Raw genomic sequence first — 27,035 nt, forward strand, 5'->3', positions numbered from 1 at the left:
CGCTGAGAGGGATGGACTGCTGCCTGACGGTCCTGACCCTAGGCCGCTGGGCTTTGCAAGTGAGCATTTTAACAACAAGCAAAGCCAGCCTGCGTTTGTACAGTAGGACCATAGCTTGGGGCAGGTCAGAAGCTGCACGTGAGTCCCACACAGAGGCCAGCATCACTGGGGCTGCTCACGAGCTCACCCCTAAGCACCAAGTAGTTTGAGCCACCCACGAGGGGAGGCCTCCAGCATCGGGTTGGGGCCGTTCTGCCAGGCCTGGCAAGGCCCGGATCGTGTCAGGGCCCTGAGGCTCTTCCCTGCGTCCCCAGTGCATTTTATCCCCCAGCTCTGCCACCCTTCTTGCTGCGTGTTCCTCCGTCCAGCACACAGCTCGGACAAGGCAGAGCACCCGCAGCAGCAGCAGCTGACTGCAGACGAGCCCTCAGATGGTGCTAAAAGCGCTCCCCATGCCCACGCGGCTCCGAAGCGGCGAGGCCGGGGTCCTGCCTGCGGGTGCTGCAGGCTCAGGGCCGGGTTACGAGCGCGAGCCCCTTCCAGCGGGGCCCCCAGCACCCACCGCCCGCTGCAGGGCGACGAGCCCCCAGCCCCCGGCGTTTGGCGGTGGCGGCTGATTCAATCCAACGGGCGACCTGGCCGCGCGCCGCCTTTCCGCCTTGAGCTCGAAGCGCTTTGCTCCCTGACCGAGCGCGGCTCCAGCTTGGATCCGCGCCGCCGCTCGCGCAGGTAACGGCGCCCCCGCGCCCCCCGCCCCGGCGGGCAGCGGCCCCCGGCTCCTGTCGGGGCAGGGCCCGGGCCCTCTCCGGAGCGGGCAGCCTGCGCCCGGCCGGGGCGGGACGCGGGGAGCGGCGGACGGGCGGGCTCCGGGCACGCGGCCGGCGTTACCCCAGGCGCCGAGGGCACCGCACCCGCGGCGGGGCCCCCCCTCCGGCGGCGGCGGCGGCGGCGGAAGGGGCCGGTCCCTTCCGGCGGGGCCGTTTTGGCGCGCGGGGCGCAGCGCGGCGCCGGGCCGGGCCCGCCATGTCCCGCACGGAGCCGCCGCCGCCGCCGGGCGCCGCCGAGCCGGGCGCCGCCATCGAGCGGCTCTGCCAGGAGCTGAACCTGGACGCGGCCAGCGCCGCCGAGGCGTTGCGCGACTTCACGGCGCTGCGCGGCACCTACAGCCTGGAGGTGGGCGGCCGGGGCGGGCCGGGGCCGCCTGTCAGCGGCCGGGGGCGACGGGGGCCGGGGCCGCGGCCGCGTCCTCCCCGCTGAGCGGCGGCGCTTGCCTTGGCAGGGGGAAGCGCTGCACTGGCTGGCCTGCGCGCTCTACGTGGCCTGCCGCAAGAGCGTCCTGCCCACCGTGGGGAGCGGCCTGATGGAGGGCAACTGCGTGTCGCTGACCAGGATCCTGCGCTCCGCCAAGCTCAGGTTGACCTCCCCGCCCCGCCCGGCCCCCGCGGGGCGCTCCGGGTTGCGGCCCGCTTCCAGCCGCAGGCCCGTGGAGCAGCGCCCGCCTCAGGGCAGCGGCTGCTCCGCCCGCGGCGGCCGTTTTCTTTTCGTGGGTAACTGAAGCACGGACGGGACGTCCCCCGAACGAGACATCCCGGCGCTGTCTCGCCAGTCCCGATGAGACTCGCGTCTGACTCGGGGTTTCGGCCGAGCCGCTGGATTCGGCGTTGGCGTGCGCTTTGGGAGCACGGAGCGATGCGTTCCGGTGGAGTTTGGGCTGCTGCAGGGGCTTCCCAGCCCCGCTTGCCTCCGCAGTCTGACCAAGGGTGCTGGGGCTCCAAGTTGTTGCCCCGCGTAAAGTGCTGCTTTCACCTAAGCTGCCAGGGGGGAAGCCGGCTTAATTACACCTGCAATTACAGGTTTTGTGTAGGTGGTTCCGATAGGCGTAGACTCGTGTCTGTGTGTTCGCTGTCTCTCCTCCCTTCCCTTGGCACCCAAAGCAGTGCGCGCTCTTTCCTCTCCACCCTTCCCAGCGGCCCTTAAACGCAAACCAGCGCTCCCACGCCTGTGCCTTAGGGAGCCAAGGAGAGGAACCTGAGTGATTAAGAGGCAAAAAAGCTTGCAGCATAGACAATATTTGGGAGTCTGTCAAAATAAGTGTTAAACCTACGTATTAAACCAAGTAGTCGGTAAGGAGTAAATATGATGCGTTCTTGACTTTATCAAAATTCAGAGTAAAGAAAGCTAGGTAAAGCTGCAAATAAACGTCTTTTCCTGTTTCTTTTAAGTTTAATTCAGTTTTTCAGCAAAATGAAGAAGTGGATGGACATGTCAAATCTACCACAGGAATTCCGTGAGCGAGTAGAGAGGCTGGAGAGAAACTTTGAAGTGTCAACTGTGATCTTCAAGAAGTTTGAACCGATATTTTTGGATGTATTTCAAAACCCTTATGAAGAAACTTCTAAGCCACAACGAAGCAGGAAGCAGAGGTATTTCTGAGGTTTCGTGTGACTTTTCAACAAGTTTACAAATGTTAAGACCACTATTTATGCTTTTAAAGAATAAGGTAAAGTACTAAAGTGATAGGGCTGCTTCGTGTTGTGGCCTTGGTTCTGAAATGTGGTACATATAGGAAGATCCCTAGTCGTGGTGGAGCGCGGCTCGTATCAGCAGAGCTTTGCATCCGGCGCATTCACAGTTCTCTGTGAATTCAGGACCTGGCCCTTAGTGAGCACGGCTCTGCATGGTGGAAGAGGCAGTGTGATGCATTAACTTGAGATACAGTGAGACCGCCACAGCGTTTAGTATGGCGATATTCTTTTGTGGCAAGAGACTTGCAGTTGATACCGTGACGTAATCCCCCCATACAAACGTAGCTGTACCGAATGGGAAAGCATCAGCCGGCCTTCCACATCACTGTGATTTTAGCATGATTGAGCGTTAACACGCTCAATCAGATGAGCACAGAAACGCAGATGAGCGTTAACACGAAAATGGGAGAAAATTACAGCCGATGTGCTTCTTCTTATGTCATTTGTATGACAAATGTGGTAACTGGTGTTGTTGTCTTCCAGATGCAGATGCAGGGTACTTTAATGCTTTAATTAAAGGGACTTGTCCATGTTCTCTGCTGACGGTGTGGCTGTCTCTGGCAGCTTTACAGTGAGGATGTAACCCTGATAATGAGGGAGCTGAGCTGGGCCTGTGCCGGCGATTTTTGCTGGCTTGTGTGTGTCCTTGGGATGTGAGGGGGGATAACTTGTGGTAAAATGCTCTAGTGCAGCTCCTTACTTACAAACAGAAAGGATGCTTCTGTGGGCATTGCTGCATCCGTATCAGGGGAAATTTCATCTGTATGCCCTGTTAATGTGCCTTCATCAGAACAGTGTTTGTTACTGTAACTTTAGCTTTCCATTAGCTTCCCCGTTGGGTGTCTTAAATAATCTCTTCCCTGGTCTTCAAGCTCCGTGGCTTTGGATAGTCTCTACTCCAAACATTTTGCACTGTAAGAGCTGTAACACAAATTGTAGATGCGTATTTTGGAGGGATGATTGATGCTATAGTAAAATATTTAGGAAAATAATCACCGTAATTTATATTGTCCTGGGCATCTCGCTGCCTGCAGCTCCAGGAGAATTCTGTTACAGTCCTGACACCATCAAAATGATATGTCCAGGGTCACGGACCAACAGCAACCGTTAGCTCGAAAGGGGCTGGAAGGTTAATGATGCTGTGCAGAAAGCCCTGTAGAGCTATACAGGAGACTGCAATGAAAGCTGAAATATGCACTTGTAGCTTACGGTGTGTCTGAGTGTGAAATTGTTAGCTGGTCGCTCCAGCTTGCTTTGAGCAAGGAAATGGAAGGAAATTCTTACCTCGTAACAAGCTTCAGCTTCCTGAAGCTGGAGACTGACTTCTTGTCCTCCTCATTGACAGGCGGGTGCCGTGCAGTGTTAAAGATCTCTTCAACTTCTGCTGGACTCTCTTTGTGTACACTAAGGGTAGGCTGGCTTTTTTAGCTGCATGTTTTGTGTGCATTTGGAGTTATGAACTTCTGTTATGTTGCTTGATGTGATATGCTGTCTCTTAAAGGTAATTTCCGTATGATTGGGGATGATTTAGTAAATTCCTATCATTTGCTTCTCTGCTGCTTGGACCTGGTCTTCGCAAATGCCCTTTTGTGTCCAAATAGAAGAGATTTGCTAAATCCATCGTTTAAAGGTATGGTGAGGACAGATTATTTAAAATCAAATATGCTTGGTTTTTAATTTCTTTTAAGTGAAGTTGAAGGTTGGTTGTCTTTTTTTTTTTTTTTTCCCCCTCCCCTTCCTTCTCAGGCTTACCAGGGGACTTCCATGCAACAGAGATCAAAGTCTCTGAAGATCCTCCTTGCATTATTGCCACGCTGTGTGAGCTGCACGATGGGCTTTTAGTAGAAGCAAAAGGAATAAAGGAACACTACTTCAAACCATACATCTCAAAACTATTTGATAGGAAGGTACATCTTACTGTTTTTAAGAATGTGTGATAGTGCTCTTACGAATGGTCCTGTCTAGAAACTGTGTAAAACCTGCAGGTACTGATGGAAAGTGCACTAACAGGCAAATGAACTCGGTCTGGTTCAGCTTTCCTTTGTATGCTTGTTAGCAGGAGCAGAATTTACTTTCATTTTGAATGACATGTTCTGTACTGTCCCCTCTGTTTTGGCTTTTTACATCAGTGAAGAATCTTCACTTTCTTGGCAGTGTGAAAACTGAGTCATGGATGATAGCCTTTTTTTTCTGAAGAAAACGTTACCTTGTGAAACAATTTTGTGGAGTAACTGTAACGATAGTCTGGGTCCTAGCGCTTGTCTTGGAATTAAGCAAGATGTTTTGGAATGAAGAGGTTAAGGTTGCAGATGGACAAACTCTTCTGTTTGGTTTTGATCCTGGAAAACATTTCCAAGTTCTGTGGAAATGTCTGTGTAGTCACTCATCAGGTCCCTAACCTGCCGACGGAACAGATTTTCCATAGCAGTGCTGTTTCTGAGGAATGAGTTTTTCTAGAGCTTGGGTAGAACTGAGCTTTGTCCTTGTCTGATTGTCTGGCTAATTGCACTGTAGTGCCTTGGTATACGCAAAAGAGTCCAATTATGCTCCTAAGTCTCATTTCCCTTTAGGCGGAAGCCATCATGCTGTCACATTGCTAGAGACGGAATGGTTTTGATTTTATTATGTAAGATATTAGTTTTTTTTTTCTTTTGTTTTTCTTCTTAGATCTTAAAAGGAGAATGTCTATTGGATCTTTGCAATTTTACAGAAAATAAGTAAGTTATAGCGTACATTCTTAATTGTGGGCTTTGGTTTTATTTTTGAAGTATGTGTCTTTGAATACTAAATCTCAGTTTTTCCTGTGCCCTTATTTTATCATAACTAGCTGCTTTTTTAATGACTTGACAGCCGTTGCTGTTACTTGCCTAAAATGCATTCTGGATCTGAGATATGTCAAATATCAGAGGGTCGACTGTGGGTTTCTTCCTTAATGTCAGGTCACAGCAAGGGTGGTTAGGCACTGGGAGAGGCTGCCCAGGGAAGCGGAAGAGTTGCCATCCCTGGAGGTATTTAAGAAACACGTGGATGTGGCATTAAGGGACATAGTTTAGTGGTGAACTTGGTAGTGTTAGGTTGATGGTTGGACTTGATCTTTAGGGTCTTTTCCAACCTTCTAGGATTCTGCTTTTCTGTCAGCTGTTACCTTTAAGTAGTCTAATGTAAGTCAAAGCCTTGAGTCTGAAGTTCATGGATGTATTTCTATACATACCCTGTACATACCATCAAATATTATACCTGAGTAGGGAAGTATTTAGACTTGTTTATCAGTCTTCAGTTGAGTGTATAAATCTGTGAAGGCAATTTTCTTTTCAAAAGAAAATTTTTTCTTCCAAACCACAAAATAAATTTCTGTGGGAGGCAAATATAGTTGTTTCAGAAGCTTATTAAATTCACTCCCCAAAGCTAATCTTATTAAAAAGATGAACATCAACTGCTTTCTTCTGGATCCTGTAAAGGGTTTTTTGCCTTTTCCAAAAATTACCTAATCATTTGTTTTTGCAAAGTGAGGTTTTAACTCTTCGATTTGCTTTCTAAGAATTATGAGCAATGACTCAGTTGTTTTAACAGTGTGGATGACACCCTCAATTTCAGATAGAAAACAGTGTTTTTATGGTCCATATGAACTTCTCTTAGCGTTCCTACTTGAAAAGGAATAGTATTAATTTAATAATTTCTGTCGTGTAGAATAGTACAGTATTCACCGTTCTTTTGTAAACAACATCTAAGGAAACATGGAAGCCTGTTTCTTTGTCTAAACTATTTTACAGATGGGTTAGCTGGAAAAAAGAAAACCAAGTTCAGTATCATATGTCAGCGGTGATTGTAGGAGTTAAATTTCCCTTCCTGTATGCCATTATGAAAACAGCTGAATACCAAGTGGCAGAAGCAGAACTCAAACTCAGCTAGTTTAATGCAACCACTGTTTGTGTGCTCTTCATATGCAAAGATTTAACTTTTGATCCATTGAATACTTCAAAACCACTTTATTTGCAACTGGGATGGAAGCCAAGTTGTTTCTCCTCTACTTAGTGAGAGCTAAATGTTGGTGGAAGCAGAGCAGGCCCTGCAGGGATCGGGGAGGTTTGTGGTAGGTGATGAGGCAGGCGAAGATGTCCACGAGCAGATTACTGGTGGGAGTGAAGCTTCCTGTACAAGCATAACTGTGTCTGAAAGTGTTAAATGCTTTGAGCTTGTGTGGTTTCAGTTTTGAATTTTAGCCCCGCTGGCATATTTTTTGTTTCTTCAGCAGTTTAACTTTTGATGTAATGCTTTGGCTTCTCTTCCAGCAAAGCGCTGAATAAAGAATACGAAGAGTATGTTCTAACAGTGGGTGACTTTGATGAGAGAGTTTTCCTAGGAGCAGATGCTGAAGAAGAAATAGGCACTCCTCGGAAATTTCCTGCAGACATGCCTGGAGGGAAAACAGCAGCAAGAGCTCATGTGGAGTGTCATCTTCAGCAGCATTTTGAAAAGGTGATTCATCTAACTTGTCATTTTCAGTCGGAGTACTCCTGTCGAGTTTTTTCATCGTTGTATGCAATCTGAATCCCTGAGATGACTTTGAAAAGCTGAATTTCAGCTGAAAAGCTGAACATTTTACTGAAAGGAATGACATTTGCAGGCTTCAGTGGACAGTTTTGCTAAGGAGAAATGGCAGTGTCTTCTTCTTTCCTATGTAATTTAGTAAATAACTACTCCTTAAGCAGGATGGGAGCACTTCTATGTGTGAGTTAGTATTTTTTATGTCCAAGAAAAATCTGTAAGTAGTTGAGACCTAACTATATAGACTTAGGGTTATTTCAAACTTAATTTATACCCAGTAAGAACACCATGAAGCCTTTACATTGGATTAATTTACTTGTTTTCCTGATGTTTCCTTTTGATGACAGGAAAAGATAACGTGTATACTATTCAATGAAAAATAATATTCAAGATATAAAACCCACCAAAGCCTCACTCTTTGTAATTTTGTTACAAAAAGTAGCCTATAAGTAGAGGTAGTGTTTCATTATGTTTAAAAAATGTAAGATGTATTTAATGAAGTTGGTGTATGGGAAAATACTCAATTGATAACTTTTTGAACTTGAATAAGGGGAAAAAGTGTGCCAGGCTGTGTGAAAGGAGCTCATGCTGTTTGATAACTACTGTTACACACCAATTAAAATACTGCTGCTTATTACAAGATGCTACTGCTGGTATAAATGAATCATACAGCTTAAGTTTTTGTCCCAAATATAAATGTATCTCATATTCAAACTAAACATGATGGTTTGGAATGAGTTTATCAATTTCAAACTCCAGTTTCTGTAGTATAAAAAAATGACCTTGTTGCTATTTGTGTATGCTGATTACAGGCATAACTTTTCATCATTTTTTTCCACGTATCTTCAAAATGTGGTCTGTTCTGATCATTCAAAACCAAATACTTCATTGCATTACTTCTATTACAGGGGGCTCTAGGTGCACCAGAACGGCGTTTCACAAAGAATGTTTTCCTGTGACCCTCTCCCAGGCAGCTCTGCCGCTTACTCCATGTCACCCAGCTAACCCAGAGATTTTGAATTGGAAGCATGTGCTTCCTCTTTCTTGCTCTGTATTTTCCAGTATTTAAGCAGAAATACAGACTTTAAGATTTAAAGTCTCGTTTTTCTAGGTTTTATTAAGAAAAAAACTTCGTTGTTTTTGTCTACCTGGAGATTTGTTATAGTTGAACTGCTTTTTAGTGAGTTCTGAGACCACAGGTTTGGCAGCCTTCAGGTAGTGTGTTAGTAGCGTCATTTTAATCTTCCAAGTGATTTTGCACGAGATCATGTTTTTGAAACATTACTGTTGACTGATTTTATTGCTTATTTTTCTGTCTCACAGAAAAGGTCATTTGCACCTTCAACTCCTCTGACTGGAAGAAGATACTTACGAGAAAAGGAAGCTGTCATCACTCCTGTTGCGTCAGCCACACAAAGTGTGAGTCGGTTACAGAACATTGTGGCTGGACTGAAAAATGCACCGAGTGAACAGCTGATCACTATTTTTGAGTAAGTACATCCTCTGCGATTGTTCTCATACAAGTGAAAATTCATCTTCTCATGCTTGTGCATATTTCCTTGCTCAAAATTGACTTTTTTGTTTGGTGCAGATTTTTTTTGTTTGTGCTTCTGTATTATTTCCAGTTAACAGCTCTTAACATAAGTAAAACATTCTGTTTTTTAAATGATCTGTTTTTCTCGAGGAGAGCTAGACCCTCCTACCCCTGAGATATTGCCAACATCTCGTTCATCTCTTTCAGCCACTGTATGGTGCTGGGAAATCATATATTAAGTGACTACTGATTACAACCCCAGGCTTTCCTGATCACCATTTCTAGGACAGAGTCCCTGTGCTGTAAATCAGTTTATACTTTTGGCTCCTAGATGCATGTCTGCATGCTGACTGTAGTGAAATGCACTTGAAAACCTTGGTGTGTAAGCAGATGAGTGTAAACAAAATAATTTAGCAGTAAAAACTAGATCAGTGTTGCTTCATAGATTATAACAAGTAAAAATGTAATATTAAATAATTGTAAAGGTGTTGGGCATTTGTCTAATTCCATGCAAAGCATGGCCTTACTGTATTGTGGTGTAAGGTCTCCGGATGTTTTTCAGTAATAATGAGCATTTAGAATTAACACTTAATATTTGATGTGCACAAGTAATATTTTATAGCAACCTTCATAACTAGGTGAAAATACTACTTTTAGTTCTCATCTTTGAAATTACATGTTTTGAAGGTGTTTCTAATACTTGTTCTGAAAAGTTTGCATTACAAATGCTTAGCAAGATGCGCTTCTATTTTGCAGGTTTCTATTTTGTTGTTGTTTTTTAAAGACTGCTTGATATTATTTCAATTGATATTATTACAATGTTAGCATATCTATCTGTAATGAAAACTGAGTTCATTCAAGCAATAACCTGTCTGTCAAAGAGAGATTTAAATGTTAAAACTAGGACAAATATTGAGTGAGTAATCTTCAGATAAGAAATGTGTTGAATGCTTTGCTCATCTTGGATATGAGTTCAGCAAATGATAGGTTATGTATTGTCTGATTGGGAGAAATGGGAAATAACTGTGGTTTTGACTATGTGGAATAGTCTATGCTTTTGAATATTTTCTCTTTCAAGTAAAAATTCCCTGGAAGTGTAACTTTTAAATTAATTAGAAGGCTTTGTTCAATGAAACCATAATTTATTTCAATGCTAGCTTTTCAGCATAACTCAGTGTCTTAATTTGACCTAGACGCAAGCCACTTTCCTCTAAGTACAGATTTGCTCCAAATCTGGAAGTGTTCAGAAAGAGCTCTCAAATTGACATAGCCTCTCTTAGGAAAGGAAAACAGGAAACAATCTTTCTTTGTATTTTATGTTTTCCTCTGTTGCTCATGGTAATACAGGTTATTGCCTGATGAGGAAAGCTCAGTAAAATTAGATTTTTTTATTATTATTATTATTTTATTTTTTTCTGCAAGCAGGATATTTACTTATACAAACAAGGCTTTCTCTTTGTGTTCTGCTGTAGGTCTTGTGCACGCAGCCCTATGGAAAGCATTACAAACAGAGTGAAAGAAATAGGTGAGACATTTTGCCGCAGCTACACTCAGTCAACAGATGAACAACCAGGATCTCATATAGGTATGAACATGAAATGCACAGGATGTTTCAAAATATTAAATGAGGGCAAATAAAATGAATATATATGCTATCATATGAATACTTAATACAGTGGAGCTGGTTTTAACAAACAACACTTCCAAACAGAAAATTGTTGGTGTCAAGCAGAATACTATAAAGAATAAAATTTTATTAAAAATAAAAACAAGGTTGCAGTTGAAAATGGGATAACCAAGACAGCACTGAATCTATAAATATCTTATCAAAAATTGTAAGTGTGCATTCTTCTTAAATCTAAAAGTTAAAGGAAATGAAATACAAATAGGAAAATTATTATTGCAATTGTTTGCGGAATGACTTCACTAGAAATATTAAAATACACAATTCTTTAAAATGTTTCTAGACTTGTGTGCTGCTCTTGTGACTAGTGAGTTTCTAAGCATACCATTTGGATTTGCAAAATCTATACACACGCATGTACTATTTTGTTAGAGAAGGCCAAGTACAAGTCAATTTAGTCTGAGGCTGTTTGTGGAAACAGCATAGGGCTTCATCAGTTTTGGTTTTAAATTTCAGACTTTGCTGTAAACAGATTAAAACTGGCAGAGATCTTGTACTATAAAATCTTGGAGACTATAATGGTACAAGAAACACGAAGACTACATGGGAAGGACATGACTGTAAGTAAAGAACCAGCAGAAAAGGAGAATTTGTAGGGGGATATGTTCAGACAGTTCCAGAACAGATCAGTCCGCGGACAGGCAATCTGTATACATTGTTATTTTTAATGAAAGAGAAGTATATGGAAGGTGCCTAAATGTAGTTTTTACTACTATTGAAAACGGTATAAATCTGGCATTATTAATTATGTTAACCTGTGTTTATTTCCAGAATCATTAATTTCAGGGCAGATAATTTTTATTCTCTTCTTTATTCCATTAACAATATCAATATCATGTTAGACAGCAACGTATTTGATCCGTTTTGTGACTCACAATACGGATGCCAATTCATTTGACCGTGGTATGAAAACACTGATGCTTTTCAAAGTGTTAATCTACTTCCAGTTTAAAATTCCAAGTAAAAAGAGGAGATTGTGGAGGTAGAAAAAAGCGATAACTCAATCTCAAATAGCACAGTACTGAAATAGTCTAAGGACTTGATGTGGTGCTGTGGATTTACTTTCCTGTAGTCACTTTCTGGCTTGACTGTGAAGAGCAAAGCTTGCATTATCCGTCTGCATTTTAAATGTTTTTCAGGGTTCTTCTGTGAATTTTCTTAGATGTAGCAAAGTCTTAAGTATCTTTTGAGATTTTTTTAATCCTAGATCTGCTGAGAAGCCCATCTGTCCTGCTCTCCCCTAAGAAGGACTTGTATGTTTTCAAAAAACAAAATAAAAAAAAAGTTATATGTAAGATGGATTTTCTTGAGGTGACTCTAATTCTGCCTAGAAGGCTTTTTTTTGTCTTACTAAAAAAACGTGCCTCTGTTTCCCTAACCTCAGATCACTGACATTTTCTATAATCTCTTCAGGCTCTCTTGGAACAAGATGTCTTTCACCGCTCCCTCATGGCATGCTGCTTGGAGATTGTGCTTTTTGCATATAGCTCACCTCGTACCTTTCCCTGGATAATTGAAGTACTTGACCTCAGGCCATTCTATTTTTATAAGGTAAATATGTATCATCTAAATCTGTGTTCAAAACGGCATGTTACTGGATTGACAGTCTCAAGGGATGATGCCCTTCCTTCCTAGGTAGCCACATAGGAGAAGGACAGATGTTATTATATCTCATGCCTATTCTAAATTCTGTCTGTCTTTAATATTACCTGGAATGTGTAATGCTTGAGTTGAAGCTGAAATTTAAAGCAATAAAACCATTTTGTAAATGGTACTTAATTGTAACATGCTGCTGATAAACTTCTGGTTTACATATATACACATGCACCCACACACAACTTTTAGTAGACTAAAGCATTCAGACGTATGTTTTAATAACGTTTGTATTTATTGACTGCAAGCTGTAGGACTGGTTGCATCCTAGTTCTGCTTATTACTGGTAAAATAACAAAAATACTCTTAGTTGCCTTTGACGACCACTACTTACCACAGGCTTGTACAGTTAAAATTTCTTTTCCTCTCTCATTTTACAGAATAGAGCATAAAATCTCTTTTCCTAACTGTTCTCTTATTTTTGCTCTTTTTAAACTCATTTCCCCTTTGCTCCCAATGTAATTTCTATTCTTGAACTTGTTTGATCCTTTTATCCTTATGCTTACTATTTTTGAGATATCTAACAGCTTACTGTGGTTAGTACTGAGTAAATCAGAATTAGTTCTGTTTGGAGAATAATAACCAAAAATATTCAACCCTTTGGGAAATCTGTTTTACGTTCTATTCTCCCTTCTTCCTTTAAGCTTCAGGTATAAGGCAGTAGTGAACCTAAAACAAGTCTGTCAGTGTTGCTCTGACTTTCAGTAGTTTACATGCACTGGTGCAGCTGCAACTTTCTGGAATACATTTATACTTGATTCAGCGTACATTCTTGTGGCACTCTTCTTACCTCAAGGCATTTTTGTCACAAAGACCTCACGTGAGAGAGACTATGTTTATCATTCCAGTTGTGCCACTTGTAATTTTATTCTTTGGATTCTTAGTTTCTAGACATCGGTAAACACATCAATAAGTCCCCCAGGGAAATTTAGGGCATTTCCATCATTGGAGCTTTGTAGAAACAAGTTGAATGTTCATCTGTCAGAGACAGCACAGTAAAGTGGATCTTGCAGTGGCACATAGGGGTGTGGATTGTAGCGTAATGACCACACGGACACCAGGGTTCTTTCAGGATCAGTAACTGCTACTTCTTTATTGATGACATAACTTCGTTCTCTCTTAATTAGGGCCTAACTTCATCTCTCATATTGAGGGCATAACTTCATTACCCTTGTTGCCTCGCATATTGAGGACAGGCTCCCTTCTTACACCATTCGCCCCACAGCAGTCCTTTTCCACTAACTATTCATTGGTCAACCACTTTGCCCGGCAACCGCAAACACCCAGCAACTTCCATGCCGGAGAACAAGCAACCCGAGACGGCAAGGCGTCTCCTGAATCACCCTTCTTTGTTCCCTCTAAACTCTTTACATTCCTGATGGCCTTATCGTTAAGAATCTGATGTTATCACCAACCGTAGGGCTTGTCGGCCCCCATGGCCACACTCCCACATGGATCATGGTATTCCAAGGGCCCTTATCAGCTCTTGTCAACCCTGATTTGTACATGTTAAGGCCTTTTCTTAAATTAAACTTTAAAACAGTGTTTTTCAACCCCTTTGATTGTCTGAAAGGAGGGGAAGCTTAAATGCTGGGGTTCTTTCACGTGCCCGTCTGAACCGGGTATACCTGTTTGTATCTGACCAGGTGTGAGCACCGCATATGCTTCGTGCGTTCATTCGGTGTATGAGAGGTGTATGTATTCGGTGGTGAGAGAGGCCTGAAGGCACCCTGCGAGGGGTTGTTCTGCACTGAGGTGACACTCGCTGTCCATTTCCAACTTCTGGGTTCCCTAATTATTTGTACTTAAAAAGTAAATAAAGGCAAATGCATGGGCTTAACATTTCTATTTCATGTAAATTTACCATGGGTGATGGATATTTTAAATTGTGTTGCTTGTATGGACACACAACACACATGCACAGTTGTACTGAAATGGAAAAGAAGGAGACGCAAAGGCCTGTCGAGATGCGACATGAGATGAAAAATCTTACGGTGTCTCTGAGTTGGGCTGCGTAAGGGAATCAGAGAGGGCTGGGAAGATTCAAGGTGAGGAGGACACCGGAGTGCTCTACGTTGAAGAGAGGTTTTGAACAGGATCCTGAAATGAATAGTGGTTTGATAGCGTTAAACATGAGTGATGTGACTTTGCTTTTGTATGTGTGTCTTGTTACCATTAGGTTATTGAAGTACTGATTCGGTCTGAGGAAGGACTTTCCAGAGACATGGTGAAGCACCTTAACAGCATTGAGGAACAAATTCTTGAGAGTCTAGCCTGGACTCGGGACTCGGCACTCTGGAGTGCTCTCCAGGCTTCAGAAAACAGGGTCCCAACATGTGAAGAAGTATGTTAGCCTTTTATTTAAAAAATCATGATGTTTTTCTTGCTGTTATACAGAACTCTGTTCAACACTTACATTATCTGCTGGGGAAAAAAATGAAAACAACAATCTTTTATTAATACATTGACATGAAGGGAAAGTTATGTGTTATCTTACGTTGGTATTTCTTATTTCTCAGGTAATATTTCCCAGTAATTTTGAAGCAAGCAATGGAGGAAGTGGGCTTGGGCATTTGCCTATGATGCCGATATCTCCTATAGTTCATCCTCGAGTTAAAGAGGTTCGGACAGATCTTGGTGGGACTTTAAGAAGGGGTATGTTTAAGGTTTCTGATATATTTTGAACGTGCAAATTTGGATTGGGATTGGTTTTTTTACTTCATAATTGAGCAGTCTTGAATCTGGATTAAGCATTCAGAATTGTGCAGACTCGGTTCATCTAGGGAAAGTCTAGATGCATCCAGTCAAACCACTGATGTGTTTTACCAGCAGCAGTGATTGTTAATAATGCTTCACGCCTGAACTGGCACAGAACTTGCCTTTGCTTTGATGCAAGACAGTTACCCTACTCTTGGGGTGGGATGTCATCTAGTAGCTTATGGTCCTTTGCTGGTCGGATTTTTCCCTGGTTGTGAGTTTTTTTATTGTTGGGATTTTTTTGTTGGGGTGTGTGTGTGTGGTTGCTGTTGTTTTTATTGTCTCACTGAATTGGACTGGATTTTTGGTGACTCTTCTTAAAGTCCTCCTCTTTGCAGTTTCCAGCACTTTTGATAGCTCTAACTACTGTTGCATTCTCATTATTCTGATCCTTCAGACCCCGCTCTCCCTGTCACTGCTTTTTTTTTTAACCCTTGACCAGTGATGGTTGTCACTGTCACCTCTTGTTACTGCATTACAGAATGATAGGGCTGCATTTAGTCCTCTTCCTACAGAACTTTCTTTTGCAGGAGGGGAGGACGATAATTTGTCTGCAATACTCTTTTCCTCTGAAGAACTGCCTTGCTCTTTGCAGATTTCCAGGTATCACGTAGAACTGTTTTTAAGGGTGAGGGTGAAGAAGCAGTGGCAGCACAGCTGTTGCTTTTTCACACTTCAGTAGTTAGGAATTGCTGCTTTCATTGTATCCCAAACAATAGTTCATAAGTTCTTGCTTGTGCACTATGATCTGTGATGTTGTCTCCTTTTGTGTTTGTCTGGCAAATCACATTACAAAACTCAAAACTTTTTTTTTTTAAATACTCGAGTGCATTAGGAGAGTGATGTATAAGCAGTTGTTGTAGATGTTATGGTGAGTTGTTCAACAGAAGGGAAAGCAACTTGGAGATGGTATCCTATAGAAGTGTAGGAGTGTGTGAGACCTTGCGTTGTGTGAGAACCTGGTACCAAGTGCTCTTCCTAACTTCAGATTGAAAATGGTTGGGATTGGAAATGTTTGTGTGCTCCTGGTACTGAGAAGACCATCCTGGCAGACTGGAAGTAACATCTAGAATTGGTTTCGCCTTGCCAGTTAGCTGGAAGGCTTTGGCTTGATGGTATGGATGGTATGCCCACAAGTGGCACTGATAGCGTGGTCAATCTTTTCTTTCATGTTAATAACAGATTATGAAAACCAAACTCTCTGTTACAGAGTAAAAGGAGAGAGTTAAAGGAGTATAGTCATTATTCATATTGCCTAAGAACAGTGAATGGTGAGATTACTTCTTAATCAGAAACAATTTCTTGCACTCTGGTTTTGTAGTTTGAGAGAATAGCCTTTTTTCCTCCTGTGGAGAAGAATCCCTATTCAGCAGCTGCTCTGAAAATTATCTTTTTTCTTCTTTGCATACTAGACATACAGCCGTTGTCACCAATCTCTGTTCATGAGCGCTACAGTTCCCCTACAGCAGGAAGTGCTAAGAGAAGACTGTTCGGAGATGACAGTCCCAAAGAAATGCAGATGGAAAAGATTTTAACCGAGGGAACTAAGCTGACAATTGCTCCAGCATCAAGCATTGCTACTGAAAATATATCAGTTTCTCCTGGGCAAACAGTACTGACCATGACAACAGCTACAGTACCAGGAAAAGTAGGACAGAAGGTTACTATCCCACTGCATGGTATGAATTCTTTCTGGTTTCTTTCCGTATGAGATGTTTTGCTTGCTCTTAAGATCCATCTAGACTGACAATGCATCTTGAACACGTATCACTTTTTCTGTTTTAAAAGAGCATATATGACTTTATTAAAAAACAAAACAAACAATAGCAAAACTTAAGTTTTTATACTAACATCTCATTCTGTGTTTTGATCCGATATCTGACAAGTGTCCCGAGGATTCGAACTTGTAAACAAAGTTATGGAGTTCTTCCTTCTTCCAATTACACCTCATCACAGATTAAGTGTGGCTTTGGTTCTCAACTCCAATAGTGATTCAATGCTGTTTGTTTTATTTTTTGTCTATTATAATCTAAAAAGACTCTGAAATTACTATTAAAGGGCTACGTATAAACATCAGCAAAATAGTGTGGTTTTAAAGTTTTATTCAAGCTGGCTGATGCTTGACTACTTCTGATAAGGATACATGAGAAATGAGTTTTGTAGCCTTTCTGAATTTAAAGTCTGTGTCTTAAGTATATTTAGATGGATTGAAAAATTCTCTACTTTTAATGTTTAAGGAGATTTTCAGCAAGAGAATTTGACTACTACTACTGCACAAACTAATATGGACTGTATATAATGTGCTGTTAGATTTGCAAAATAATAGCACAAAAAGAACAAGAATGCCTGTCTTCCCCAAAAGAGTGGTACACTGACTACAGAGACTGCGATTTCTTGTCAACATTGTACTTTTAGATAGTTTTAGAAATGGCTATTCACAATCATCTTCTTCCTTTAAGCATTACCAGAAATGTACTTTATAATAATTTATGAAGACTCTGTATTTTTAGCATCCAATATAGAAGGATGAAATGTCTTCAGTATGAAATATTTGTAAATGAGTTTAGGATTTGCAATTTAACTATGCAGCGTGGTGGCAGCAAGCAGTTTACTTCTGGATCATCATCATTTTCTATCATCTCCAGGTATTGCGCATGAAATGGGTGGGATCACATTGATACCGATTTCCATGAATTTAGGTCAACCACCTAAAATGGAGGCTCAGGCTCCCTGCCACCCCCAGGTGAGCCAAGCACAAGAAGTGCATCTGTCATCAGGAAGCAAACCAAAGAAAACGGGATCCTTGGCACTGTTTTACAGAAAGGTAAGTATCGTTGTTAGGAAGTTGTGCTTTACTTCTGTTTGTGGACACGCTAAAAATCCTTGAGCAATTTACATTACATTACTTTTCAGTCTTCACGTACCTTTCCTTTGGCATGAACAATTCTCATGTAGCTGGGAGGAGAAGAGAAAAGATGTTGCGGAGAATTCAGTTTCCCATATTGGTACAGCCCTCCCTCTGACGCATGAGATGTTTCAATTTTTCCTTTTTCTTCTTTTTCTTTAGTAGCTTCTATAACTACCTAGGAAATATTGGCATTTTTTAATTACCTTGTTTGTTCTTATTGCCTCCCACATTTGCAAGGGTTAGATGTACCAAAAATGAGGTTACCCTCCTGTGTCGTGCTTATTTAAAAACTGAATTGTTTTGGATCCTGTACAATATTCTCTTGTTTAGAGGTCTACCAGTAGTGCTGATCTTGCCAGCATGGAGCCTCAAGAAATTGGTTGCGAATAACATGCTATCTTAAAGTTTCTAGAACAAAAGAAACTCTTGAAACAATGAGGAATAAAAGGGTAGGATAAGAACTGGGTTCTTGAGAGAAACTTTTTATTGGCTACAATTACCTTATTAGAGAAGTTATTTTCAGAAGTTTTCACCTTTATGGTATCTGTATGTACAGAAACTCATTCCCGGAAACACTTGAAAGCCACATCCTGCGTCTGAAGTATTGGTTCTTTAATTTTAGAAGTAACAGTCTCTCTCTTTTTCTGAGAACTGATTAAGAATTGATTAGCTAGCTGCTAGGCATGAACATGGACTGCTTTTTGGAAGCTTTAATCTCAGCAGGGAAATACTTCAGCTGTAGCCATGTATTTGAAAAACTGTGGTAGGCAACGTTCCTCTTAGGAAGAACAAAAATCTTCTCTTAAATTTGTCTTCAAAAGAATTTTGACCTATTCATTATAGTGATCATCACATTCACAATAATAATAGTTTTCCCCGCTTCCATTTCTTGTTCCTGTTCAGTAGAACAAGTGAAAATGAAGATGAATTTTTCCTGCTGTCCAGCATAAAGAATGCACGTAATTACTATCAATGAAGTGAGAACTTTTGAAATAAATGGAAGAATGTTAATGTTGCGCTTGATGGTTATTTCGAATTTTGAAACAGGTTTTTGGTAATCAAAATGGGGAAAAAAAAATTGTCAGCTTGAAAATATAAGATTATACTTAGTTGTAATTAAAGTATGTCTCTTCTTTTAGCTTGTCATAACTGTTCCATTGTAGTGAGTGAGTGATATATTATAGAAGGCATAGTCATAATGTTTTTAATCAGATTTTCTATAAGCATCCAACATTTGAACAGAGTTGACAGTTTAATATTTGGAGACACTGACTTGGGCAAAGTGGGCAAGTTCTGTGAAAACAAAGTATTGAAGTATAAAACAGTTATACTTTGGTGAGGGCTTTCATTTTTGCGGACTAGGTTAGGATCAGCAGGCTTAACTCTTAACTTCATGTCTTTCTCTTCCAGGTTTATCATCTGGCAAGTGTGCGTTTGCGTGATCTGTGCTTAAAATTGGATGTCTCCAATGATTTGCGCAGGAAGATATGGACTTGTTTTGAATTCACACTGGTTCATTGTGCTGATCTAATGAAGGACAGACATTTGGACCAGCTTCTTCTCTGTGCCTTTTATATCATGGCAAAGGTAACACGTAGGTTTAGGAAACTTGAGTTTAGTTCTGTTGAAAACGTAAATAGGACTTTGTTTTTCAGCCATCTAGTAACAAATGAGCAATTTTGACATATGAAAGAAAGCTGAAATTATATGCATGGTGTTTTGTTCAGGATTTTCTCATTTTCTATTTAGAAAAGTTAAGAGGTCCAGTTTTTAAATTCACAAATGTCTTCCGGTGTAATAATGCTTCCTTTCTTTAATTTTGAGTATCACTGGAAGAAAAGTTTGAAAAGGAATAATTCTTAAGTATCTTATGCAAAAAAAAAAAAGGCTTTACTAGCTGAAATTAAAAAAAAAATGCTTAGACGTGAAAAATGTGTGTTTTTTTTCATATTCCCATCTCCAGAACTATCCCATCACCATATTAATGCTCATGAAAAGGCTATATAGAGGGAAGCTAATTGAGTAGACTGGACCTGAGCAGCCTGATCGTTCTGCTTGCACTTGGTCTTCAATAGCCTTTTCTTTTCCAGGTAACCAAAGAGGAAAGAACTTTTCAGGACATAATGAAAAGTTACAGAAATCAGCCACAAGCAAACAGCCATGTGAGTAAATGATACAACCTTTCCTTCATATAAATATCAGAAAGAGGTGGCTTTCAAATGTTTATGATGATAATGGGAAAATCGAATCAGCTTCAAAATTAGATTCATTCTTACTCAGATGGATATAATCTAATCTTCTGACTTTCACGTTTTCCTTGTTAAGAATGTTTTTTCCCTCTGTGTTCTGTAGGTTTATAGGAGTGTTCTGTTGAGAAGTTTTTCTGATGATGTCCTTTTGGACAAAAATAAAAACCAAGATGTAGAGATGACAGAAGGTAGGTACAGCAAAGTAATTTGGTATTTTTAAAAATGTACTTGCATGCTTTTAAGGAACTGAACTGTCAAATAATAAGGAGAAGAGAAATAAGTTTTAGATTGTAAAATGCATTTAAAATAAAGAAATGTATTGTTGAAAATACTGATAAATATATTTTATCAGCAGCCCTACTGTTTGTTAGATATCGAAAATATGCTTTCCATTTGGAACAAATGTTTTATTTTGTTTTCTTAAATTTGATAGCTTGATACTGAAGCATTTCCTTACTGTGTCAGTGTTACTATGGCTCATCTTGGACAGCAACACCATTTAACAAAGAAAGATGAACAGTATCTGAATATTATGACAGATTCTTTTTCTAATATGCTATCGCCTATTCTGTAGGTTTAAATATGGACTACTTGTTTCCAGAAAATAGTGGCTGTCTTAGACCAAAATTTGCATATACAAGTAGATTTCTTTTAAATAGCTGGTATTTTCTTTGCTGTGGGTTAGAGAAGAAAGAGATAAAAATAGGATTTGAGAAGAAGTATGAAAATTGTTCCATGCCTATTGTTACTGACTTGTCACTAAAAGGTAGATTACAAGCCTGTGTATGAGCCCATGAGTAGAAGGGATCTTCAGCCAGGACACACAAAGAAATTTAGAAGGCTGTTCCATATGGCAAAATCCCACGGTGAGTGGGATTCAACTGCTTGAATGAGTATTAGTGCCATTTTTAAACACCTTACAATGTCCTGCCTGGCTCCAGGAAAGTGCTGATCTGTAGGTTCAGCATCCTGTCTAGCAGCTCCACAGTTCTTGGATATCGTAGGGCATCTCTAGTGATACTGCCATAGGGTGTTCTGTCAAACACGTTTACTTGGTTACAAAGTTGTTCAGTTTCCTTTCCTAGTAGACTTTTGCATCAGTTGGAGACTAGTATCTCTTTTTGCTATACTAATTCATGTTCTTTTGACAGCAGCTTACATGAACATGTGCTTGTGCTCTGACACAAGACAGACATACCAAGGAATTACGGGTATCAACTGAAGGTTTTGATGTTTCTTTCCATGTTGCAGTGATTGCAAGAGGCTTTATTCTGTGTTCCCTTGTTTTGCTTGGTAGTAAACAGTGTGGAGGAATGAAGAAGAAGGTTGTGTTCAGTAGGGATCTGGCTTAAGCAGGCAAGAGTTAACAGCAATATACTTGCTGTGCAGCTGCAGCTGCAGCTTTTTCTACTGAACAACCATTTAGTTACATGCCTGAAAAGATGGTCTCCCGGCTTCCTTGCAGTAGATGTGAGTGGAGTACAAAGCAACTTTTTTGCCAGCTCATCACTAGAAAGCTTCATAGAAGCTAAAAGCTGCAAGTTCTCAGGCTGCTTGAAATTTTGCTGCAAGTTTGCATAGCACTTGTGCTGAGTGTTGGCAAGGTCGAGGTTCTGAGCATGTTAACATTGTTCTACATCCTGGCTAATTTGACTATTGCTATATGAGGATTGTACAGCAGTCCAGAAAAGATGAGCAAAAAATGGCTTTTTATGACTTTCACTCCTTTAAAACAAACAAAAAAAAAATTGGAAAAAAGATTGATACTGCCACCCTTTTTTGCTACAGTTTTCCAGTATAGAAGTGAAGACTTGCACTAGCCGTTTCAGTCATAATCCACTAGCCTGCTAGCAGTGATTTTTAACTCCTTCTAATGCTCATAACCACATACAATGCACCCTTGTCTCAAGCATGATTCTTGAATTCATCTCATTAATTGGTCAGTTTATGAATGAGTTCTTGTCAGCTGAATACAAGTTTAAAGAATGAAGTTTGCCGATACTGTGTTCTGAAATCTGAAGCTTTCTCTTATTGTTAGACTCATCTGTGAAAACTGGTAGTTCCTCGGGAAGATCTGCAGCAGAGAACTCCAGCGAGTCAGGAACAGAGGAGAGAGGAGATCTTATTAAATTTTACAATGCGGTTTATGTAGGAAGAGTAAAATCATTTGCACTGAAGTACGATATTACAAACCAGGATCATGTAGTAAGTAAACTATTTTGGAGTTTTGCTCTACTGAATAATCAGACACAGTGTGGTTTTCCTGGCACTCTGTGTCAGTATTTTGTATTGTTATTCACCTGGCATGGTTACAGAAGTTGAGAAGTTACAGGTAATGCTACGAGGACTTGCTTTAATAGCCTTTCAAAAGGACAAACTGCAGACGCAGTCCATTTACAACCCCATTTTCAGCATCTTTATGTAACAGTACCCATTTGCTAAAATACCTGTGGAGCATCTGTGTAACACATATGGGAAATAAACCTGTTCTGTGGTTTGGCAGACATTTGCTCAGTTGTTTAACTGCTATAGGATAAAATGTTATAAAGGAAACCTGGAAGTGTGTGAGTCTTGTCTTTCTGTGAAGTTACACCTCTTCGGTAATTTTTGATTCATATCCGATGGGGATTTGTCCTCTCTTTCAGATGGAAGCCCCTCCTTTGTCTCCATTCCCCAACATTAAGCAACAGCCCGTATCACCTCGACGGATCTCTCAACAGCACTCGGTTTATGTTTCGCCTCATAAGAATGGTGCCTGCTTGACACCTCGAACTGCACTACTATACAAATTTAATGGGAGCCCTTCCAAGGTAGAAAATAAAAGGGTTGAAAATGTTTGATTTGGGAGAGTGTTAATTAATCTCATAATTAGAACGTGCTCTAATACAATGGGGATTCACCGAACCAGTTTCTCAATTTGTGGCGAGGGATAAGAGTTCTTTATGTAGAATCCTTCACTCGTTCAGCAGAGAGGTTCAAAACAGAAACTCCTTGGTTCTCAGATAACTGAGAACCAAATCAGGTTTCAGATGGAGTCATTAACTTGTATCACATTGTTTTTAAATCTTTTTCTTGATTGCAGAGTTTGAAGGATATCAACAATATGATAAAACAAGGTGAACACAGGAGTAAGAAACGAGCAATAACAATTGATAGTGATACCGAATCCCCTACGAAGCGACTCTGCCAGGAAAACGATGATGTTCTACTTAAACGTCTCCAGGATGTTGTCAGTGAAAGAGCAAATCATTAAAACTGCCAGTTTTCTGTGGGATCTAGAAGCTATGGAGCTTGATACAGCTGTTGTGCTATTTATTTCTTGCATTTCCAACGTGGTATATACAGACAACTGTGAAGTTTAACGTTGAACTTTTACCTGACTTTTGCAGGATGCAAAAAGCAAGGGATAAGTAGTAAGTGCCAGAGAATGAAAGTGGTGATGATCTTTATTCCTAAAGAACCTGCTATGCTGGAAGGTACTCTCTGCAAGCTGATTTAGCAAATGAGTGATCTGTAGAAAGCCATGTTGGGTGTTCTTGAACCTAACATAGAGTATTTGATTTCTGAGTGTAACTCAGCTTCTAGGAACAGGGGCGTTACTTTTGGAATAAAAACAGAAAGGAAATGAGTGAAGTCGGTTAAGTTTCTCAAGCTTTTGGTACTTGGGGAAGAAGCTTTATAAGTGCCTTATTTTTAAAAGAATGTGGAATTTTATGCATTACAGTGAAATAACTGGAGTGGAGAACAGATTGATAATTCAGCCTCAGTAAGAGCTGAACAGTTTTGAACTGTATGACTTGATGTCCTGTGCTCTATGTCCTTGATGTCCTGTGCATCAGAACTTCACCAAATATGTATGCTACAACCTGGATCAGAGAACTTCTGCAATAACATAGGCAATAATCAAAAAGTAGAAGCAGCAGTGGCTTAAATTGGACACTGAAATCTGAAAAAGCACTGAGATAACTTTCTGAGTAAGTCCGAACTAACTTTATTCCGAGCCAGTAAATGCTGCCATGGAAGCTACTCCTTTCAAATCAGAAGCTTGATTTGCAACCCTGCTGTAGAAGCTGTTCGTGTGAATTGTAGCTTAACTGTGAAGAAGTACAAGTTGGTTACAGATGAAAAACAGCTTGGGCTTTGGCCAGCCTTACAGCTGTTGAAATGTGTAAATTCATTTAACAAATTGTATCTCTTCATTTTATTTTTTCCTGAAGATCTTAGTCTCTTGTTGTGTAGTATCTACACTGAATGTAAGCCCATCAGATAAGGCATATTTGTATATACGTTTTTATAGCTATTAAAGGCTCGGTTTCATTGGAAATGTGTAAATTCCAGGATCTATTTCTTTTAAGCAATCTGTTAACACTGAAGTATTTGATAGGATGTATTTTGCTAAAACGGAAAAAAGTCATATTTTTTTTCATTACTGTAAATCAGTATTTTGATCTTATTTCATAATTGCATTTAGGGTTAGAGACACAGAAATTTCTCAGCACTGCATTTTTCAACTTGTTTTGTGTACATTGTACTGGAGGAAAAAAAATACATAGGACTTGTATGTAGAGCTCTGTTTACTTCATTGTTTGGTTTTAGTATGTGCTGCAAGATCTGCTGTGCCACGGTTCCAGGGAAGAATACTAGTGTGATCTCAGTCTCAGCTGGTGAATCTGGACAGCAAAGATGGAGGGAAAATGTATTTAAAAGTGTACATGTGCAGGGACCCTACTCAGCAAGGAATAGCAAGTTTACTAATTGTAATTCATTTTTGAGTTGTTAACTACTTAAATACTTGATTTTTGACTTTCAGAAAAAGGTGCTTATTTCTGAAAGGTGTGACTGTACAGAGCTGCAGTATGAGGACACGCAGTTGACTAGGTTTAATGTAGATTCTTCTGTTCAGTTCCTTTATTTGAATATTTGTCTTCAGATCTTGAGACAAAGTGTAGAAGAAAAACAACCCGTCTGTCTTTATCTGCTCATTGGAGCTGTTACAACTTTATCCATTCAAATTATAATGCTGTCCCTAAAAGCCTCCTGCATTATTAGGGGATAATGAAGAATCTTGATTTAGCCTTCCATGGAGTCTGCTTTATTTGCATGGACGACTGCAGTCTTTCTGGATGGTAGATGTAAGGCTTAACAGCGTAAGTCTTTCAGCAGTATTGTAAGGTAAGAATGTACTTGATTTGGTTGTAATTTAACACCATGTGCATATCTCTCTTCCTCCTCATGTATATGCTCATCACACTGTTACAGTATTTTCTGAAACTGTAGAGAACTGATGGTGCTCAAATCCTTATTAGTTGTCATTAACCATACTGTTTTTTCATTAGAAAAATGAATATACTGCAACTGGATACAGTTTAGATTTTTTCACCTGTTTAGGTGATGATAGAAAAATATTATTGGACTTGTTAAACAGCTAAAACAATGGCTTATATGAAATGCTTGTAACGGTTTAAAGTGCCTTCACATGTAAATATGTATTTTATAATAAACAAAAATATTTTAACCTGAGTTGCGCTTTTTTCTCTGGTAATTCATTACATGATGTCTTCTTTCTGCATTTCCTGTAATGTTCCTATAAGACCTTTATCCTTTTTGTGCTTCTTCAAATTTCTTTTTTCTTAAACTTCCTTTTGCAGATTAAAATGCCAATAAGGGGAAAAGCATCACAGGGGGTGTAAAATGAGAAGTAGGATTATAGCACGAGTCTTGAAAACTACATGCTATCTAGTGAGACACTTTTTTCCCAGCCAAACAGATTCTTACTAATTCTTTAACTGAAAAGATTGCCACCTTAACACCACCTAAAGTGGGTTCAGAGCTTCATGTTTACTACAATAGAGTATTTCAGAAAGTCAGAGGAAGAAAGGTTAACAGCACCAGGGAGAATACAATAAATCTGCTAGCACTTTAGATATAAGAATTATGTTAATATTAGGTTGCCACATCTCCAGCATGCTAAGATGTGGCGTTGCGAAAATAAGTAGTGTGATTAAGCGCTGTGGGGAATTGAAACTGAAGTTCAGTTTAGTTTCCTGCTAGGAAACATTCTTCTTGTGTTCCAGTCCTGTAATTCATGCAGGATGTTTTGGTTATTTGACATTTGAGGAACTAAGAGCTGGAAACACAAAAAGACTCACAGAAGGAACAGTGAGTGTGTGTTGTGATTGCAGAACAAAGAAGCTGAGCATGTTTAAATCTGTCTCCAGGACAAAGAAAGTAAGCTTATTGTAATCTAAATCACGTAAGCAGCAGTTCTTGATAAACAGAAGAACATGAAGATGTTGCTTTGACAAGTCATCTAAATACCAAATGCATTACATTTTTTTGACCGCTTTGAGTGACCAAAAGAATATCAGAAGGCAGGTGAGTTGCAGAGATGGATTACACATGTGGTTCCCAGCCATTCTGCCCTGCTGAACATGAGCTAGAGACTTTGGCAGGGCTAATGAGCACGGGGCCCCGCGCTGTGCCTCGCCTTGAAGGTTAATACACGGGAGTAACAGGGAAGCTTTGGTTTTAGGGTGCCCAATTCACCCCGTACACCCCACAGCACTGCTCCCCAAATCAGGTACTGATTGCAAATATCCTCTGCCTTTTGTTGTCATGATTCCCAGTAACAAAAACAGCTTTGCTAGAGTTCAGTCACAGGAACATCAGCTAGTTAACATGTAAATACAGGGATCAAGCAGATGAGGTGGAAAGAACAGGCTCCAGGTCATGACTGCTTTGCTGTGGACTTAGCAAGTCTTCGATGGTCCTACCTGCAGGCAGACAAGCTTGAGTGTTTGTAGCACTGCTTCATGGAGCCCACCAAAACCAGGAACGTGCTAGTAGAAACCTGTAAAGTAAAAAAAAAATAAGACTCTACACAGAACTAATCGCTCTTTACCCTGTTTTCTAACGTGTGCTTTGTCAAAAGGTGTGAGACTACTTCATGTGGTCACGTTCCTTAACGGATCTAGCTCGTTCTTGTCTGCTAATGTTCTTTCTGAGAAGAGGCATATTTGCTCTCAGTAAGTGGGCCCTGCCCTCAGCCAGGCTGGTTCCTTTGGGACGGTGAGGGCTATTTGCTGATGGAAATCTCAGAAAGCCCCAGAGGGGGTGGAAAGACACAGGCAAATGAAAAACAGGCTGAGCACTAAGTGCACTTTCCTGACAAGAACTAGAA

The 27,035-nt window shown here is 40.6% G+C and overlaps 1 protein-coding gene across 4 annotated transcripts; it reads left to right on the forward strand.

The window, feature by feature from the left end:
• The first annotated feature begins 972 nt into the window (after window positions 1-972).
• RBL1 (RB transcriptional corepressor like 1) lies at window positions 973-25,375 on the forward strand. 4 transcript variants are annotated; one of them, XM_080558454.1, is made up of 22 exons: window positions 973-1,173; window positions 1,280-1,413; window positions 2,223-2,423; window positions 3,871-3,935; window positions 4,027-4,155; window positions 4,272-4,432; window positions 5,193-5,242; window positions 6,815-7,001; window positions 8,394-8,560; window positions 10,077-10,189; window positions 10,745-10,848; window positions 11,702-11,839; window positions 14,121-14,285; window positions 14,461-14,596; window positions 16,111-16,377; window positions 17,344-17,522; window positions 19,017-19,193; window positions 19,697-19,768; window positions 19,959-20,043; window positions 21,894-22,060; window positions 22,501-22,665; window positions 22,938-25,375. In XM_080558454.1, exons 1-22 carry the CDS (start codon window positions 1,024-1,026, stop codon window positions 23,106-23,108), a joined length of 3,183 nt encoding a protein of 1,060 aa, XP_080414580.1. In that variant the 5' UTR covers window positions 973-1,023; the 3' UTR covers window positions 23,109-25,375. The 4 variants fall into 4 exon arrangements, with proteins under 4 accessions (XP_080414580.1, XP_080414582.1, XP_080414581.1 ...); XM_080558456.1 differs by lacking the exon at window positions 1,280-1,413 and having other exon boundaries at window positions 1,052-1,173; XM_080558455.1 differs by lacking the exon at window positions 973-1,173 and having other exon boundaries at window positions 1,281-2,123.
• Window positions 25,376-27,035: the final 1,660 nt, after the last annotated feature.

Source organism: Anser brachyrhynchus (genome assembly GCF_964034855.1).
Source record: "Anser brachyrhynchus genome assembly, chromosome: 16".
In the NCBI taxonomy this organism is placed as follows: Eukaryota; Metazoa; Chordata; class Aves; order Anseriformes; family Anatidae; genus Anser; species Anser brachyrhynchus.

Excerpts from the sequence above, each read along its gene's own strand:
- RBL1 (XM_080558454.1), top strand. The coding sequence starts at position 1,024 with ATGTCCCGCACGGAGCCGCCGCCGCCGCCGGGCGCCGCCGAGCCGGGC. Across the intron at positions 19,194-19,696 it reads CCTTTTATATCATGGCAAAG|GTAACCAAAGAGGAAAGAAC; the intron begins GTAACACGTAGG and ends TTTCTTTTCCAG. Across the intron at positions 20,044-21,893 it reads AGATGTAGAGATGACAGAAG|ACTCATCTGTGAAAACTGGT; the intron begins GTAGGTACAGCA and ends TCTTATTGTTAG.